The 19,521-nt window shown below is 34.9% G+C and overlaps 2 protein-coding genes across 3 annotated transcripts; one reads left to right on the plus strand and one right to left on the minus strand.

Moving 5' to 3' along the window:
- On the minus strand, window positions 1-3,003 carry LOC147560209 (lipoic acid synthase 1). The gene is made up of 4 exons (XM_086662300.1): window positions 2,372-3,003; window positions 1,600-1,811; window positions 771-1,150; window positions 1-334 (listed from the first exon to the last, which is right to left on the minus strand). The coding sequence occupies exons 1-4, from the start codon at window positions 2,848-2,850 to the stop codon at window positions 212-214; spliced, it is 1,194 nt and encodes a 397-aa protein (XP_086518426.1). The 5' UTR covers window positions 2,851-3,003; the 3' UTR covers window positions 1-211.
- A 6,195-nt stretch (window positions 3,004-9,198) lies between these two features.
- On the plus strand, window positions 9,199-18,233 carry LOC147560210 (protein STRUBBELIG-RECEPTOR FAMILY 3-like). 2 transcript variants are annotated; one of them, XM_086662312.1, is made up of 17 exons: window positions 9,199-9,495; window positions 10,138-10,327; window positions 10,457-10,586; window positions 10,673-10,744; window positions 11,784-11,849; window positions 11,977-12,048; window positions 12,148-12,219; window positions 12,309-12,380; window positions 12,466-12,531; window positions 12,678-12,743; window positions 14,146-14,741; window positions 14,833-15,254; window positions 15,520-15,782; window positions 16,216-16,354; window positions 16,686-16,822; window positions 16,905-17,061; window positions 17,669-18,233. In XM_086662312.1, the coding sequence occupies exons 2-17, from the start codon at window positions 10,228-10,230 to the stop codon at window positions 17,759-17,761; spliced, it is 2,523 nt and encodes an 840-aa protein (XP_086518438.1). In that variant the 5' UTR covers window positions 9,199-9,495; window positions 10,138-10,227; the 3' UTR covers window positions 17,762-18,233. The 2 variants fall into 2 exon arrangements, with proteins under 2 accessions (XP_086518438.1, XP_086518437.1); XM_086662311.1 differs by having other exon boundaries at window positions 9,475-9,660.
- The last annotated feature ends 1,288 nt before the right edge of the window (window positions 18,234-19,521 follow it).

Raw genomic sequence — 19,521 nt, forward strand, 5'->3', positions numbered from 1 at the left:
TACAAGTCAAGATGGAAATTGATTTTACACAGAAATCAAAGAAGATGAATGTGGTAGTACAAGATTAAGAAACAACTCGTAATTTCTTGATAAATGAGACAACAAAAAACACATTGAATTGAATGTACAATGAGAAAGAGTATATACTGACGAGAACCGTAAAATAGATATCATGGTAAGCTTAAGTTAATAAGAACCTCGCTTTTCTCCTTCATGAAACAGGAAGTGGAGTGGAAGATTTTGCTCGATCTGAATCGATCATGGACTTGATGTAGAATTCGCCAGCCTTGTATGAAGATCTAACCATGGGACCAGATGCCACATAACGGAAACCCTGCCCACGATAAGATAGAAAGTTCAGAATAAATAACAATAAAACACGAATATCACCTATTCAGTCATTAAGTCGGGACAGAACTCTCATGTATTCACTCATTAACCATTAACCAAGATGGTGTTGTTTGTTTCTTTCTTATTGACTCCTACATCTGACTTGGGGCCTGAATTGACTCTAATCAGATTTCAATTTTTTTGGTCTGACTTGTATGAATGGCTAACTTAAACTGATTTTGAGTCTATTTTGAGTCACACATCAGATAAATCTGAACTATAGTTCTCCTAGCCTAAACAAGTCAGGCAACTGAGACTCAGACAAGTAAATTCAACCGAGTCAGATTCAGACAAATAGACAAACAAGCACCACCCCAAAAATAGTTAAAGCCATGCAAAATACAAAAAAAGTATAACTCAAAGATCAGAAATTTTTGTACCATGTCCATGCCAAGTGCGCGATACTTCTCAAATGCTTCAGGCGTAATGTATTCAGATACGGGCATATGGCGTTTTGATGGTCTCATATACTGACCAAACGTCATAACATCGACTCCTGCAGCTCTCACCTTCTCCATCGTTCTAACTACTTGATCGGGTGTCTCCCCACAACCCAACATAACCGAGGTCTTGGTAAGTGTACCAGCAGGAGCATAATCTTTCGCCATCTTTAGAACTTCCATTGATTGCTTGAAATTAGCACGGTGATCACGAACCGCACTCTGAAGCTCTTCAACTGTCTCAATATTGTGAGCGAAAACGTCTAGTCCAGATTTTGCAACCATCTCTACACAACTTGAGTCCCCTCGGAAATCAGGAACTACACAAGTAAATCTAACAAGATCAAACAGATGTAGAGCAAAATCTAAGATATAAAATGAGGTTCGTATGTAGAAATTTTTTTTCTTAGTTATTGTTGTAAAAGTAGCTAACCAAAATTTCATCTCCTCGGTCATAGATAGGTAAACTCACAGCGAGTCAAAATGGGATCTGCTCGTGAAATTTTTATGGTTTACTGAGAACTTCAGGGGTTAAGGTATCTGTATCAATCTCTAGCCAATTTGGCCTTATAAGAACTAAACAAGTAGGACCTTGTTATGAATGACCATGATGAAAACGTGGCGGGTTTATATGCAACTAGGTCTACCACCAAGTTCAAAATGCTTTCTAAGCATCAATCCACTATATACACAAAACAGCTTACCTCTGGTATTACTAATTCACTGTAAATTTAATACTAATTTGTTTGAAAGTGAGTATATTTAATACCAAGAGCTTCAATAAGTATATCTGGTTTTAATATCTTCAACTTCTGCACAGTCTCTGTAAAATGGCCACTTCCTTGATCAGGCAAATCATCTCTATCAACACTTGTGATCACAATATAGTCTAGACCCCATGACGCAATTGCCTCAGCTACATTTGAAGGTTCATTTGGATCAGGTGGAGGTGGAGTTTTTGATGTCTTCACATTACAAAATCTGAAAGATAGGCCATATAGATAGAATACCAAAATTAGAAAAACCCTTTAACCTAAAGATTTAAATATTCGCTGAAATTGATCAATTCGAGTAGTTCAAAATCCTCTGAACAGTCTAAGGCCATGTTCGAGGTGCGGGAATGATGTTTGGTGCACTAGAATGAATTATGAATCACAATCCGAGGGCGGGTTTGCGACTTTCTTTCCCCTTGGAATCGTCAATCAAATCATCTATCGACAGAATTAATCTCTACAAGTTCTTCTGTAGAGGCGGAGCAATATTTTAAGGTATTGTGATTACTATGAATTACATTACGGATTGTTATTCCTAGTAATCGCTTTCCTTCCCCGTGCCCCAAACATGTCATAAATTTATTATCAAAACTATAGACAATCAAAATATGGAAGTACCAAAAGGAAATAAGAGCAATCCCAATAAAAGGTCCAATTTTTATGAACATATTCCAATTGCTTACCCAAAAGAAAGAATCAAAACCTCTAGTTCCTTCATTAGAAAAGAAAACCCTAGGAAATCTAATAAAGTAATTGGAAAGAACAAACCTGCAACCACGAGTACAGGTATCACCAAGAATCATAATAGTAGCGGTAGCAGTTCCAGTCTCACCACCAGACCAACACTCACCCAAATTAGGGCATTTAGCTTCTTCACAAACCGTATGAAGGTTCAAATCTCTTAATTTCTTTTTGATTTTGGCATATTTAGATCCACCAGGAATTGATTCTTTCATCCATTTTGGTTTAGGAAGAGGTTTTTTCTTGGTTCCAACTTCAACAGAGTATTCATCGTGTTCACGAAGATGGGTAAAATCAGAGAGAGATGGGGATTCTAATGCGAGACGTTCACGTAAAGCAGATAGAGTTTTAGGGAATTCGGGATTTGTGGGTTGGTGGAGAGATGAGGAAGAAGAAGAGAATGATTGAGAAGGTAGAAATGGAGGTGGGTGGTGATGGTGATGAAGGAGAGATTGGGAATGAGATGATTTGAAGGATCTAACCAAGGTCAGAAGGCGGGGATACATCTCTCTCTCTCTTCTCTCTTCTCTCCTCTCTAAGGTTATTTCCTCTCTCCTGTTGATCGGGTTGAGTCTGAAATTATCGGAGAAGAAAGGGTCATGGAAGTCCTGATTCGATCCTTTCACCTGTGGTTGGTGATTTCACTTATTTGTGACGTCAAATGGCTAGGAAATTAGGGTTGTTTAAACGGGTTAACCCACGGTTTGTTTAGGTTCGGGTACCGACCCTTCTCGCTCGAAGCGAAGCTAAACCAATCAACTGAGGTTTGGCAAAATGGATCGGCCAAAGCCGAAGTGATTAACGATCAACCGCAGTTGGGTCCAATTTTGGTTTGGTTTGATTGAATCGGTTGTTCAGTCCGACTGAACTTAATCACTCAAGTCCAACACCAGAAAAATTTATCTGTACGTACCAGATCAATAAACCGCTATCGTGCTAACCCCCTTCCATGGCTAGCTTGTTTCTGAGGTTGGAGTATTTCTACGTCTTCTGAATTAGCTCTTCAAATTTGTGTGGAATGCTTTTTACCAGAGACTCATAGATCCTGGTGTTCCTCAACAGAGCATTGTGGTAAGCCATGATAATTGTTTAGTCGTCGTAATGATAGATTTCAGCGAACCACTTCCTAGAACCGCTGATAGAATTATCGGACCCCCTCCCCGTGATTTTGTCGAATCAGGAAGAGTGTCAATACACTTTTTGACACGGGTATTGTGCCACAAGCGTTGGAAAAACAGAGACTGGACTTTATAGAAGTCCCAAAAGAACTCCTTCCTGAGCTTGTAGAACCTTTTTTAGTGGAAAAAAACATCTACTGGGCGAACACTGACAACACTATTATATCAAAGCCTCTCCAGTAAGGCTGTTTAGGATCAGAGAGTTATAAATAATAATTTAGAGTCATGCTCTAACCATTGTAAGTTTGTAACTCAGGCTCATTCGACTAGGTACCGTAGTAGGCGGTGTGCCTCCAGGTTATATTCTTTATATTGGAATATATACATACACAATCCATCACTAATGATAGTTTTGTTGTTTTGGAGCCTAGGTGCTTATAGAGCTGAGATAGATTAACTCTCTAGTTTGAGTGGCGTGGCTAAGAATACGGAGGTCCAAAGCAAAAGAAATTTAGAGTCTTTCTTCACTAATGCTAAAGTGGATTTTTACAAGCAGTTATTAAACTTCTTAAATAACCTTTAAGCATAAAATTTAATCTAAAATTAATAAGTATCCATACGTAATAGTTGTTGTTACTAATAGTTCAAGATAATAATGAGTGGAAAAAATAAACAAAAAATTATGGAGAGAATTGAACTTGCAACCTCATGCTTGTTGTATATGACATTTAACAACTAAGCAACATTTCATCTTTTTTTTAATCATTTTAGACAGTCAAAATTATTAAATTTGATTGTAGATCGAGAGCCCCTGACACTTTTGAAAAATCTTGTGATGGAGGGGGTTCGGTGCAACTGCACCATTCGGGTCCCCTCGAATACACTCATATCTAGTTGATTCGCTGCTTGATCTCGTATTTCATACTGAAATTATCAAAGAAAATTGGAGATAAAACTCGAGATGCTAGTATAATAAATAAAAAGTCAGAATTTAGACATAAACTACAAAATCCTAGAGGTTTCAGGTTCAATTACCAGAGCAAGTGGAATCCATGACTATTGAATTTGAGTTATTAAGGGTATAAATTTGTCGGAATTTAGACTCTTCGTTGTTAAACTTTAGGTTTTTTAATTATTAGTTTAACTTAAGTGGTTATCGCGCTTATCGCATCTTTATGATGTTTCAATGTCTTGTAATGACTAATGAAGATTGTAGTCAATTTCTCAAAGAAAAAAGTGTCACGTGATCTTATGAAGTCCAGAAGGAGTTGATGTAGCAATTTTGCTATTATTATCATGACATAATAAAAATTGAGAGACTTGACCCTTCTGAATGTCAGGCTTGTATTTATTAAAAGACGGATTAGGTTTTGGATGGTATGTCATGTTACCTAATTTTTTTGACTTCTGTACTTGGGAAACAAATATAACATTGTGACACTGACATATACAAGCAATATATGATATTGCTCTTAATCAGATAAAAGAAAACACTAAGGTGCTGTTTGTTTTTCTTTTATGTCTGAATCTGAATTTGCTGAATCTGAATTCGCTGAATCTGAATTTGCTTAATTAATTTACAAGTAAGATGTTTGTTTTTGAAATCTGAATCATTAGATCTTAATTGAAACAATTACATTTATATACCCATTCATATTTTAAGGAAAAAAAAGAAACCACTTTCTCTCTCTCCTCTCATTTACTCTTTCCCAGCCGTAATACCAAAATCTTTTTACTTTTTCACTTCTCCTTCTCTCTCCTGTTCTCTTTCCCAGGTTAATAACAAAACCCTAGTTCATCAAAAACTCTAGGTCATCCAAATCGGCTGATACGCCCTTTGATTTTTTTAATTTTCTACTAAAGATGATGGTTCCATGGATGGAGTGGTAATCGTTGTTGTTTCTGTCTCTCTGTCTCTGTCACTCCCTCTCTCTCTTTCCTCTCTCTCTCTTTAGCCGAAGATTAGTGAAAGGTAGATACTCGCCGGATCACACAGGGTTTCGGGCAACATACCTCGTCAGATCCGGCGAGGGTTAACAAGCCCTTCACGTGGGGGTGGTGGTGCTGGTGGATGGCGAGGCTTAACAAGCCTTTCACGTGGTGGTGGTGGTGGACGGCGAGGCTTAACAAGCCTTTCACGTGGTGGTGGTAGTGGACGGCGAGGGTTCATAAAGACCATCATGTGGTTGTGATGGTGTGTTGTGGTGGTGGTGGTTAGGGTTTAGTTGAGACCGGCACTGTGGTATTTGTTTTTTGTTGTGCTCTATGGTGGTGGCGGTGGTGTTGTGCTGGTGGTGTGGTTGGTGGCGGTCTAGTGGTGTGGTGGTGGTGGCGGCAGTGGTGGTGGTGGTGAAATGAAGAAGATGAAGATAATGTAATTTCCAGTTTTTGCGGGGGTATATTTGTCATTTGTTACTTTTCAGCAGCTGGGTTCATTTTTCAGACTTGTTTTAAAGTCTGAAATAATTGTGTCCTAATTCAGCCAATTCAGATGTCTAGGTCATTCAGCCAGTTTTTCAGATTTTGCCAAATAAAAAAACAAACATCTGGAATCTGAATTGGATCTCAATTCAGATTTCAGATCTGAAAATTTGAAAAAACAAACAGCACCTAAGAAAGGTCTATTTAAAGTTTGTCCAATTTATATTATTTTGTAAACGCGAGCCAAAATTTGAAAAAATCAATCATTCTTTGTCTTCAATATTGAAACGCGAGCCAAAATTCAGCACCAGAAGTATTTATCTAGAAGTAAAAATCCAACGGCATTTTATGGCAGGAGGTTCACTTTTTTGTTGAAAATGACTAGGAAGACTTGGTAAGGAGTTAGTGTATGATAATTAGATAATTCATCTCCATTGCAATCAAAAGGTTTGTTGAAAATGACTAGGATGACTTGGAGATGACGAGATCAATATTTTCTACTTTTCATTGTTATTATTATTATTATTATTTTTAATACTAGACGTTAAGAGTTACTATATATATGTACATGACTGTAAGCATGTTTTAAAAAAAAAAATTACATGATATTGATACATTGTGAATATAATATGGGTACATCGCGAATTAAATAAATATTAATGTCTCTCAAAATATGGAAGACACTTGGGGACATTTGAGTAAGGAAGATAATAAAAATAATTATTACCAAATCATATTATAATAATATTATCTTATTATTATATTACTACATTATTGAATTATTATTATTATTATTATTATATTATTATTATTATATATTTGAGTAAGGAAGGTAATAAAAATAATTATTATTATCAAATCATATTATTATAATATTATCTTATTAATATATTAATATATTATTGTATTATTATTACATTATATTATATTATATTACATTATATTATATTATATTATATTATATTATTATATTATATTATTATTATATTAATATTTAACAATATTAAATAATAAATATTTACCAATGTCCATCAATGTCCACAGATGTCTACAGATGTCTACGAAAGTCGAAAAATATATATTTGAAAATATTAATTAATTTTTTTTATTTCATTATTGTATTATTATTATTATTACTATTATTATTCTTATTATATTATTATTATTATTATTATATTATTATTATTATTATTATATATTTGAGTAAGGAAGGTAATAAAAAATTATTATTATCAAATCATATTATTATAATATTATCTTATTATTATATTATATTATATTATATTATATTATATTATATTATATTATATTATATTATATTATATTATGTTATATTATTATATTATATTATTATTATATTATTATATTAATATTTAACTATATTAAATAATAAATATTTACCAATTGTCCATCAATGTCCACAGATATCTACAAATGTCTACAAAAGTCGAAAAATATATATTTGAAAATATTAATTAATTTTTTTTTATTTCATATGGTAAGACGGTAATAATATTAAAAATAATAAATATCAACTAAATATCTATCAATGTCCACAGATATTCACGGATGTCTACGAAAGTCGAAAAATATATTTTCAAAGTAGTAGGGCAAATTTATTTCGTATGATTAGACAATAATGATTACATTAAAATAATAAATGTCTACCAACCGCCATCAATGTCCTCAGATATCCACAAAAGTCGAAAAATATATTATTGAAACATGAGTGCAAATATATTATTTCATATGGTTTGACAATAATGATAATATTAAAATCATAAATGTCTACCAATTATCCTTCAATGATGAGATAATAATAATAATAATAATAATAATAATAATAATAATAATAATAATAATAATAATAATAATAATAATAATATCCACTACACATTTTGTCCATGGATTCAATATGTTGAAATGTCCCCAGCACATTTTATCCATGAACCAAATGTCTTGAAATGTCTCTGAGACATTTTGTCTATGAATCAAATGTCCTGAAATGTCTATAAAGACATTTTGTCTACGGACAAATGTCCCGAAATGTCTTGAAATGTCTCTGGAACATTTTGTCTCTGAGTGTCCTCCAATGTCCTGAACCACTACCCCCCCTAAGGGTTGGCTAATAGAACCCCTAAATTTCTATTAGCACCTGGATGACAACCAGTCTCTTTTGGCACCCAAACATCCATTGGTACCCGGACACGGATCGACCCGTTCACATATATGATTCACTAACCTGCTATTAAGTTAGTTTTATATTCCTTACACAGTGGTTCCAGAAGCGAACAACAAATCTTCCACCACAAATATGATAATCCCTAGTTACTTTAGGTAGTTTAATTGGGACATGTCTCTCTAATCTTTTCAAGTATTTGCTTTTTTTACTTTTAAAAAGATCCGTTAAAGAAAATTCTCTTTCCCCTCTTTTTTTTTTTTTGTTGAACTATAAAATTCTCTTTCCCCTCACCCCAAATTTCTTTACAGATAAGCTTTTCTGACCAGTGAGCCCACCTTTTGTTTTTATGTGAAATACAAACGGGAATCTATGACACAAATTTTAACATTTTCATGATGGTTTTTTTATTTATTTATTTGTTGAAATCATGATGGCTGTGTTGACGCAAACATCCAATAATTTAAAGATGGCATATGATAGAGTACTTTTTTTTTTTTGTTGAACATATGATAGAGTACTTATTCAAATCATAGAGATTACAAGTACTCAATATGTGGATGTGTCAACGAGAGAAAATAACATTCTCTTGAATAAGATTACTACCATATGAGATAAATTGTTTGGATTGTACGAGTGTAGAAAAAAATATGTCAGAGTCTTTCTACGTCATTTGACGAATTGCCACATAGATGGAGGAGAAAATCAACTTGAAATTAATGAAACTAATACTATCTCTCATCAAAAAAAAAAAAAAAAACTAATACTAAAATGAATTATTGTTCAAGAAAAAAAAGAGTTATTTAAATTTCAGGCTAATAGAATTACAGTATAGTTTGTCACAACTTTATAAAGTATGACCAAAACTACACTCCAACATCTAATACGCAGTCGTTGCAAATTATCACTTATTAGTAGAAAAAATAAATTCAATTAAATCAAATTACTAATTGATATCGAAACGAGTGATTGAGATGTTTAACAAATACCCATTTTTCCAAACTCCACGCCCCTTTTACTTTAGCATGTTATTCCATACCAAGATTCAAATTAACAAAATAATCTCCACTAGAAAAGACTTTAAGCAAACAATAAAATGCATATTTATACATCTATAAATGACATACAATAATTTTAGGAAATAAACCATAACTCCTATAGGCCCATAATCTTTACTTCCTAGTTCCTACAATAGCCAACCAACCTAGTTTTCTAAGTAGATGTATACATTTTAATATTTTTAGTATTTGTAAGTTGATAATTTTCTATTAAGAATTATATACTAAAATACTTTATGACACATTTTTCCTAATATGAAAATTTGCATAATTTGGCGGCAAGCGGATAATAATAATTTGGAAATCGGAAATTCCACGCTAAGTCATCACGAGTATATCCATCCTTCTTCTAACGTCTGAGAAGTTTCACAGAAGGTATTATTAATCTCTCTCTCTACTTTTTAGTAGTACGAGTATATAAAACTATTCTTCTGCTCCAAGTTAGAGAGAGAAAGAAACACAAGTTGTATTCCGTTGTCAGTGCATCTCTGCTAATAAAAACCTTTTTATCTTTTCTTCTCTTCTTCTTCTTTCCCGAAGGTTAGTTAGGGTTTCTAAAAGAACCTCTCGATTTACTCCACCATCTTCAACTAAATCTCTTCAAATTTGGTTTTTCGATTCTCTCTTTATGTACTAATTTTAAACTCCTTGTTTGTTCCAATGATTAGTGTTCATGGAATCTTATAAGTTTAGTTTAATCGTAGCTGAAATTTAGTTGATGTTTTTGACTGATTTGGAATCAGAGTTTTGTTTTAGTTGATGATTGATGAAGTTGTTAAGTTTCATTTTCATGTTAATTTTCTTCTATTGTCATTCTGAGATTTGATTAGATTTGAAATCATGCTTCTTCTTCTTCTTGATTAGGCTTGTTTATGATTCTAATTTGAAATTTTGATTCAGTGTTTTTTTAGATTTTCCGTGTTAAAGTTTGATTTCAGAAATGGCTTAAGCTAATAATTAGGTTATATCGTAGTTGAGATCTTTAACTTGTTAAATTTTTTCCCTCTCTCTATGCAGTTTTGATTTTCAGAGTGGAGATGTTCAATTTGGTTCATTTTTTGGTAGTATCATTTGTATTTGAGGTATAGAAAGTAAAAGGAGATCAAAATGAATTCCTTCAATTGGGTGATCTATTCGTGTGCGTTTGTTGGGTTTATGCTGATAATAACAACACCGGGTTCTTATGGATTCACTGATCCAGGAGATGGTAATGCAGAAATTCAATATTGATTTTTATCTATTCTTATACTGCAATGGGTTTTTCTTGGAGCTGTTGGGAAATATTGGTTCATGTCTCAAAAATGTGGCTCACGATGTTCGTACTCTTTTTTACCAGTTGCTGCTATTAATAGCCTTTACACGTCTTTGGAGAATCCTACACTTCCGGGATGGACTTCTAATGGAGGAGATCCATGTTTGGATGCATGGCAAGGGGTTCAATGTGTCGATTCAAAAGTAGTTGCAATGTAGGATGAACTTCCTCAAAATAATTTTTGTTCTTAATGTTACCGAACTTACTTTTCAATTATGTTAATTTCTTATCGTGTGACAGTACCATTAATGCTGCAAATTTGGGGGGAGAACTAGGCGATAACTTGGGATCATTTGCGTCAATAACAACAATGTAAGTGCCATCATCATAATAAGCACTTCCCTCAATTTTCGTATTGTTGATTTTCCGTAGGCATGTCAAGTACCCACCCAGGATCATGTGTCTATTATGGATGCGCAATGCAATTTCAGTAGTAATATTCCATTTCTGTGGGAAAGCTTTTGGTTCTTTTCATCTGGAATCTATACTTATCGTCTTATTTTTAGTAGTGCTATAAGGGTATCCTGTAATTTATCCAAGCATGTATGCTCTTTCTTACTTATTGTCTCAATTTCTACTTAATGCACATCTCAACCAAGAAGAACTGAAGTTATTGGACCTCGTTTGAGATTATTGCTAGTAGAAATTGCCCACTGAGTGGGCAGTAATAGTATTTCTATCACGACTCGAACTGGAATGCAACATGTGTACCGGTAATCGACCATGGTACGGTGTAGTGTTCTGCCAAGATCCTCGGCCCAAATCCAGGTCTAATTCCATATAAGGCCTTGGTAACATGTGAGTTGTCCAACCCGGACCTATAAGACCGAACTCTACGCTTGTTGCTAGTCAATGTTGGATTTCATGATTTCCACCTTCAAAGAGAAAAAAGATGACCGGCTAAAATGCCATTATGTCACGACAGCTTGAAACATCATCCTTATTTGTCTGACCATCATGTATAAAACAAATAGATTCACGTTACAACGTTACAATCTTGCAAATACTTTTCCTCTCTCTTACGATGTAATGACACACATGGTCAATTTCGTCTTCGCCTTTTGCCACATTGGCAGTTTGGGTTTTTTGTTATGGAAAGAGAAAACCCAGGTCCAATTTATCAAAAAGAACTTGGCAACATGTAAAGTGGATCGAATTCTATGCCACCTCTCCTGGCAATGAGAGATATTACAATTTTAGTTTGATGTTTACATTGGTATGTCTCCTCCAATGAACTTCATGATACTGGGAAATTGTTAGCTTTCGTCATCTATATTTCAACCAAGTTTAGCATTTAGATAGGTTTTGTGGATGACAATGATTAATGTTCGTTTTTATTGGTTTGACTCAGAGATTTCAGCAACAATCACATAGGGGGAAGTATTCCATCCAATCTACCAGTTACAGCTATTAACATGTATGTTCTGTCTTTTGGTTATGCGCTTTAAACTTATGAGTATATGTAATTCAATCATCTTTAGTTGTCGTAATGATTGCATCTTTGTCTATATCATTTACTTATATGAAGCGTGCTCCCATGACAGTTTCCTTTCAGCAAACCAGTTTTCTGGAAGCATTCCTGATTCTTTATCTTCACTTACTCAGTTGGCAGCCCTGTAAGTGTGTATGGACTATGGAGTTTAGTTTTTCTCGGGTGTTAATTGTAGGAATAGCTACGGTGTTTTACCTAATGGGCAAATTATTATCTCCCTCAGGTCACTAAACGAAAATCTTTTAACTGGAGAAATACCAGATGCCTTTCAGGCCCTCACAGGATTGGTAAATTTGTAAGAACATCTTGTTAATTTTAGCCTTTCGTTTGAGGTTCGTTTACCTGGTTTTTAACAGTTATTAAGGAATTACCTTCTATTTGCAGAGATCTGTCTAGTAACAACTTAAGTGGGCAACTGCCGTTGACAGTGAAAAGCTTATCATCACTGACAACATTGTGAGGATTTTCATAGAAATGCTGCTATATCTTCATCCTTCATGTTTTCAATCTCTTTACTAATTTATTAGAACTTGACTTGCAGGCGTTTGCAAAACAATCAATTGTCTGGAACCCTTGATGTTCTAGAAGATCTTCCCTTAAGAGATTTGTAATTTCTTTGTCATTCATAGTTTTAATGTTCATGAACTTCATCTTCTTTGTCGTTGTTGTGCAACACATCTCTTTAATATGGATTAATAGGTACCGTTGGTGCCAATGGTGATTTATAACAGGTATCCTGTTTCATTTTCACAGGAATATAGAGAATAATTTGTTCTCTGGGCCTATACCTGAGAATCTGCTTAACATTCCAAGTTTCAAGTAAGTAAGAAACACATTCCAGATGCATTTTGTTTTATCCATGAGTTACCTTAATTTTTAGATTTTTGGATTCAAAAGGTTCTGCGTTCATATTGAGCACTAACATCAAGGTGGTGTAATGGTCTATATACTCAAATTTCTGCAAAACAAAGTTGTATTTTTTAAGTGGATATGAGAAGTCGTATTATCCAAATTCCAAAAACTCTTACTTTACGAATCATTTGATATGTCAAGTTCCAATATTGTTTAGCATAACACACTAGATACTGCAAGCTTACCACAATACCAAAAGTAATAAAGATGACACATGGTTCTCCACCAATCTTTGTGTACTGTGTACGGTCTTATAGAAAATAGTTACCTTATCATGTAAATATGTAACTTTGGCTTGAATTCAGCTAAACGCACGAGTGCACAACTAGAAAATGGAAACTTCAGGGTGACATGCATCCATGGGACTTGTCACCATTCAAGCTCCTATAGACTGCTTCGAACACGGAAGTTCTTGTTGACCGCTTCAACTGTAAAGCTTGAGGCAATAATTAGGGCGAGACTGAAGAGCGTAGCATTAGTAAGACGAGATGAGATTGGGCCTTAGACCAATTAGAATCTCACAGTATGGAATCTGGTTTTACATTATACACTATAAATTAGTCAACCTAATGAACATATAACTATATAAGTGATATATTAGACAAGTACAAAATATACTCATCTAAATAACCAAACACCAATGCTTTTTAGCGTCATACGAGAATGCGCTGAGTCAGAAAAGAAAACGTTAACTAGTGTATGTTAGAAAGGCACACCGACTTTGACAACATAGTTTGACCCCCAATGACCTCACTGTGCAGTTCAATTCATACTGCATCTTAGTTAGTTATACACCACATCCAGTCTAGAGTAGCTCAGTAGAAACCACAGTACCGAAAGCATCAAATATGTTACTGTCAAACGTGCAAAGAGATATTAAAAAAGTAGAGTAAGAACTTTCTATGCCTGAAAAGCTATGTTGAATTACAAAAACGTACGACTTTTTTTTTCTCTTTGGAAGGTGTCACATGTCTATGATTAGTAGAGCTGTACGCTAATTTGGGATTAGAATTTAGGTTATGTTCAGAAACCAAGGATTTTACTAGCTTAAGGAGCTGGTAACCTCAGTCAGAAATGTGGAAAAGTAAAGCTGTATATAACTTGTATAAAAATGGTTGTTTCAATAAATATCATGATTGTAACCTATAGATTGTAGTCAGCTATATTTTCCATCCGATGCTTTTTTTGTATTTTTCGGTAACAAAAGGTTTTTATACTTCAATTTGAAGTAAATGAGAGAAACATTTGTGGATTAATATGAGGATTGAGGCAACTCTTGTCATTTATTAACTATTGGATCATTTTGCAGAAAGGATGGAAATCCGTTTAACACTAGTTCTTCCTCGTTATCTCCACCGCCAATTGTACCGTCACCCCCTCTCCCTACCTCACCTGGACGACCCTTCTTCCCACCTCTTTCCGGGCCACCAACATCTGGGACCCCAACTTCCGGCACGCCTGCTACTGGGACACCAACATCTGGGACCCCAACATCCGGGACCCCAACATCCGGGACCCCAACTTCCGGGACCCCAACATCCGGGACCCCAACATCCGGGACCCCAACATCCGGGACACCAACCAATGAGACACCGGTATCTGGAACACCAACTTCCGAAGGAACATCAGGCAGACCAGCAAGTGGACCGTCCACACAAGAACAAGCTAATCCTACAAAAACAAGAAAATTTACAACTAAAAAGATTGCAGGTATTGCAATTGCTGGAGTATTAGGAGTTGTTATTATCATATGTGCATGTATCCTTTTTATGCTAAGATGTGGTGAGAGAACGCGAGGGGCCTATTTATTGACCAAGAGGCATCATAGGAGTGCATCCAGTGTCCCTGCTGTGAAACCTAGAGACACCGAGTATTTGGGAAGGCAAAGCCACCAAATTGAAAAAGGTATGAGTGGTCTGCTTATCTTCATTTTTATTAACGATATTTACTTTTTAATCATTAAAATCCTTCAGCGTATTGAGAATTTTCTGAACAGTTCCCAAAGAACCACTTGCAAGGCTGAAGGACAGGATCGATATTGGTGATAGAAGAATGGGAGCAATTGCAGATACCAGAAGCAAACAGGAGACAGAAAGCAGATTTGGAGTTGATTTGCAGCAAAAGGAGGGTGATGGGAAAGGTTTGTCAAGAATGGATACAATGGATGTAATTCCATTGCCACCTCCGCCTCCACCTCCACCACCCCCTCCCTCTGTTGAGAAAGTCTTAGAAAACCCAATTCTTCCTTCAGTAGGAACTATTGGGAAGCCTCCGCCGAAGAATCTCATACACCCAACTTCTGTGAGGTCATTTACTGTTGCATCCTTACAGCAATTCACCAACAGCTTTTCTCAAGAAAATCTTATAGGAGGCGGCATGCTGGGTAGTGTGTATCGAGCAGAGCTCCCTGATGGGAAGGTTAGTTTTTTTTTCTCAGGAAGTTACTAAAGACGGTTATAAAATGAATTTTTCGTCAACTGTCTCCTTCTCTCCCCGTCTCTGCAGCTTTCCATGTTTCTTTGCATTCTCTTTTCATGCTATGAAGTATGACCTATCTTTTTGAAATTATAACCTTAGAGCTGTAAGAGGGCACTAGGGAGGGAGATATTGGCACTTGAGAGAATCAATATTTCATATTTCATTATCAAAATTCTAACTTTTGTTTTTTATGGATGCTTCTTAGTTACTGGCAGTTAAAAAACTGGATAGTATTCGGCTGAATGACGAAGCTTTTCTTGAGATAGTGTCGAGTATTTCTAGACTAAAACATGTTAATGTTCTTGAGCTTGTGGGTTACTGTTCGGAGCATAGGCAACGACTTCTCATCTACGATTATTGCAGTAACGGGACTCTCCATGATGCACTCCACTCAGACAATGAGCTCAATAAGACTCTTTCTTGGAATAAACGTGTTAGGATGGCCACTGAAGCAGCAAGAGCTCTAGAGTAAGTAACCAAACCTTCCTCTTCAGTTCAGCTTGTAAAAACTCTTTCCTTGTCGTCGTTGTCGATAGGTTATGACTTATGAGCTGTTGAGTGTTGAGTGCCTCTTTGCTTAAAATCCTTTTTATGATGATTCGTGAATTACTTTAGTTGAACACCAAACTGCCTAAATCTACTTGCTCAGATGATGGCACAATAAAAACTGATTGAAATCAAGTAGTTTAGTCACCTGTTTGTTCATAAATTTTCAGTGAAGTCCTTTTGGAGAATACAGATAGGCTCCACTACAAAATCAATCTAAACTCATTTCCATGTATGCAACTGTGAAGCATAGATAGTAGGAAACCACCTTGCACTGTTGATTACTTTTCTCTACAATTGGAGTATGCTCATTTGAGTAACTAACTTCGATTTGTCCCTTGGTTTTTCGGTGAAGGTATCTACATGAGGTCTGTCATCCACCAGTTGTGCATCGAAATTTCAAATCCGCAAATATTCTTCTCGATGATGAGCTCACTGTACTTGTTTCAGACTGTGGTTTGGGTCCTCTAATAGCTTCTGGCTCTGTCGCTCAGGTAAACATCTGTACTCTAAAATTTTCATTTGTTTTTGGTTATTCAACATGTCTCCGGCACTTAAAATCGAGAAGGTTGAATTTAATCGTGACTATTTCCAGGTGTCAAGTTAGATTAAGTAGGACTATTTGATAATCTCATTTTATCTATTGGATGCTGAGTTATATTTACTTGTTTAACATAATTTCTCGTGTAAATTAACATAATTTCTCAAGTTCAAACTTATTTTGTGAGAGATGAAAAGTTTTAATTGTCAATTAGCGGACAGATTGAGATTTACTAATTTCAAACCTGAAATTCCATTCATTAGAAATCTTGTGTTGGTCTTCAGTTGTCAGGACAGCTTCTATCAACTTATGGGTATGGAGCTCCAGAATTTGAACATGGAACTTATACTCATAAGAGCGACGTTTATAGCTTTGGAGTCGTAATGTTAGAACTCCTTACAGGGCGAAAATCCTATGACAGGTGAAAAAAACACTTATTAACCATCTCTATATGACTAATCACCTGTTTCTTTTTGGATACTTATTTATCTTGATAATTATAGGTCAGTGCCACGAGGGGAGCAATTTTTGGTTAGATGGGCAATGCCCCAGCTTCATGATATTGAAGAATTGGCAAAAATGGTCGATCCTTCTCTAAATGGAGTTTATCCTGCTAAATCTTTATCACGTTTTGCCGACATCATTTCTCTATGTATTCAGGTAAACTCCCTTTCAGGTGTAACTAGTTTTAAGAATTTATAGAGTTTTGACTCTTGAGGGTTCCTTTTCGGGTTCAGATACTTCTATCTATAAGTAGATCGGAAAATTAGTCAAAACTCTCCTGGCCAAATTTTCTTCTGTCAAAAATGGTCCAACAATTTTGATTAGGTCTGGCACAAATTCACCCATGTTATGCACTCAGCTTGCATACATATGCAGATGAGTTCAAGAGTTTGCACTAGGCGCCCTATCCTAAAAATATTGCATCTGGCGCTTGTGCCTGAAAAGATATTGACATGTATTTTTAACCAAGACCACCAAGAGATTTAGGCTTCGGCCTAAAAGGAAGCTCGGTGATGAGACGTTTGTCTCAATCATCACTACGATTTTATCAAGCCGAGTAGTTTTGCAATAAAACCAGGTACCTTAGATAAAAATCAGATAGTTGTTTGACCATGACATAATTGAAGTTAGGTTAAACCAAATAATGTTTAAATATAACCAGATCATATACACAATATTTTTTATATAAGCTTTCATCGCTTTGATGGCATAAACATATTCACGTGTATATTGTTAAGATATTGGGTTGTTTCTTCATTCGCAGCAAGAACCAGAGTTTCGACCACCCATGTCTGAGATCGTTCAGAAACTCTCACAACTGACTCAGAGGAACCCCGGCAATTCAAGTAGTGAGTAATACAAGCTGACTAACTTTTCGAGCAATGGTATGATGATCTTTCAAGAGGTCATCATCATCGTCGTCAATCGCCATCATAAGAAACAGAGTTTCAAATGAAATCTACCTCTATTGTCTCCTCCAACTAATGCAAAAATATTCTTCGAGGAAGGAGTTTGAGATCGCCCGAACAAACTAAAGAAGCTTCCATATCTCGAATCAACAGGTTCGATTCTTCCACATAATTATTTTTGAACATAAATTCGGTAAATTGATTTAGTAACAAAATACAGTAACAATTTGTGCTTACTACATTATTATATTTTATATTCCGTATTCGGATTTCGAAGTAAACAATTAGTTGTATTAGTTCCCACGGTAAATTTTTTTTTTTCTGTAATAGATCATAGTTTGTTGTTTTTATCCCTTTTTGTTACCCTAGCTAAGCACATAAGATATTGAAATGAAATTTTGATTGAGGTGATTTTTTGTATACAATGAATTCAATTATTGATTTGTCCCAAATCAATCTGTCACAAGAAGGTAATAATGTCCAACAAGTTTTCTCTTATCCAAATACTTGAAAATGTACCTCTCTATACTAGTTACCAATCAATTTTCTTCACATTTAGACCTAACACAATTTGGGATAACTGATTTTCTACTTTTTTTTAGAAAAGGACATATTCCGGACATAAACCCTAACAAACATTAGAAAGAGACAAAATAGATAAGATAGGGACCGGAAAAGGACATTGATGCCATATGAATTGTATTTGAGGGCATACGGAGAATGACTGAAATTTTAGGTCTAGATCTTGTAATCATATTACTCTCTCAAAACGAGAATGGTGGCAAGAACAAGGCCAAGCGTGAAAAGAAAAAAAATACTTCCTATCTTAAGAGATACACTAAAATATTAGAATCCTCCTATTTTGTATGTAGTTGATGATTCATCATAAGGGGGTAAATATATCTATTATAATAAACAGGTCATCGTAAATTTTTATCCAGAGTTTAATAAAGATCACATCCGACAGTTGATATAAACTTCTCTTTGTGTAAATCGACTCGAAACAGAAGGGTCTAAGTATCAACAATTGATTTTTCTCTACCACAACGGCGTTAGGCAAGAGTGATCTATTGTGCGGTAACTTAGTAAAAGAAAAGAGTTACGTCATGTGTACCTAAAAAATCAATTTTTATTTACAGTTATATTATGTTTCCCTCAGTCTGTAGTCAATTAAACCCTTGACAAGTTGATCAAAACAATTTATTGTCCGAGTCCAAAACAAAATCAGATGCGAAAACGACAAGAGATATGTGGAGCACAAAGGAGACGATTGATATCTTCAAAAATGAATTACAGTTAAAGTTTCAACTTTTATTGCAAGGAAAAATGAAATTTCACCTGTAATTACCCATGATGGCAAGTACAATGTGTCAAAGACAATACGAAGGAATAGATTTGGAGCTATTTAACAATTTTGTCTAAATCCTTGATTTAGTTCCTCTAAGTATCAAAAATTTTCAACCTAATCCAGAACTAATCTACTATAACTTTTAATGAGCATAGTACGTCACAATATCAAAGATCGAATTTCGAGCTACTGACTATTGTACAATATTCGTATACAAATTTATACAAAGAGATTGGGGTTATGTTCTGTTTTGAACTCAAATTCAAATACGACCCTTCCAAAATTTTTATGTCGTTTTTCTTCATTGAGGCAAAACTAATGCAATTTTCTTGATTTGTCCATTGTGTTGTTTGGTGAAAA

Source organism: Eschscholzia californica, unplaced genomic scaffold, assembly GCF_041429995.1.
Source record: "Eschscholzia californica isolate CP2 unplaced genomic scaffold, dmEscCali1.0.p SCAF_2, whole genome shotgun sequence".
Lineage (NCBI taxonomy): Eukaryota > Viridiplantae > Streptophyta > Magnoliopsida > Ranunculales > Papaveraceae > Eschscholzia > Eschscholzia californica.

Bases quoted from the DNA above. Each gene is read 5' to 3' on its own strand.
- LOC147560210 (XM_086662312.1), top strand. From the start codon at position 10,228: ATGAATTCCTTCAATTGGGTGATCTATTCGTGTGCGTTTGTTGGGTTT. The intron at 12,744-14,145 runs GTAAGTAAGAAA...ATCATTTTGCAG, and splicing joins CTTAACATTCCAAGTTTCAA to AAAGGATGGAAATCCGTTTA. The intron at 17,062-17,668 runs GTAAACTCCCTT...CTTCATTCGCAG, and splicing joins TCATTTCTCTATGTATTCAG to CAAGAACCAGAGTTTCGACC.
- LOC147560209 (XM_086662300.1), bottom strand. From the start codon at position 2,850: ATGTATCCCCGCCTTCTGACCTTGGTTAGATCCTTCAAATCATCTCAT. The intron at 1,151-1,599 runs GTATTAAATATA...TTACTTGTGTAG, and splicing joins TATACTTATTGAAGCTCTTG to TTCCTGATTTCCGAGGGGAC. The intron at 335-770 runs GTACAAAAATTT...TATCGTGGGCAG, and splicing joins GCGCACTTGGCATGGACATG to GGTTTCCGTTATGTGGCATC.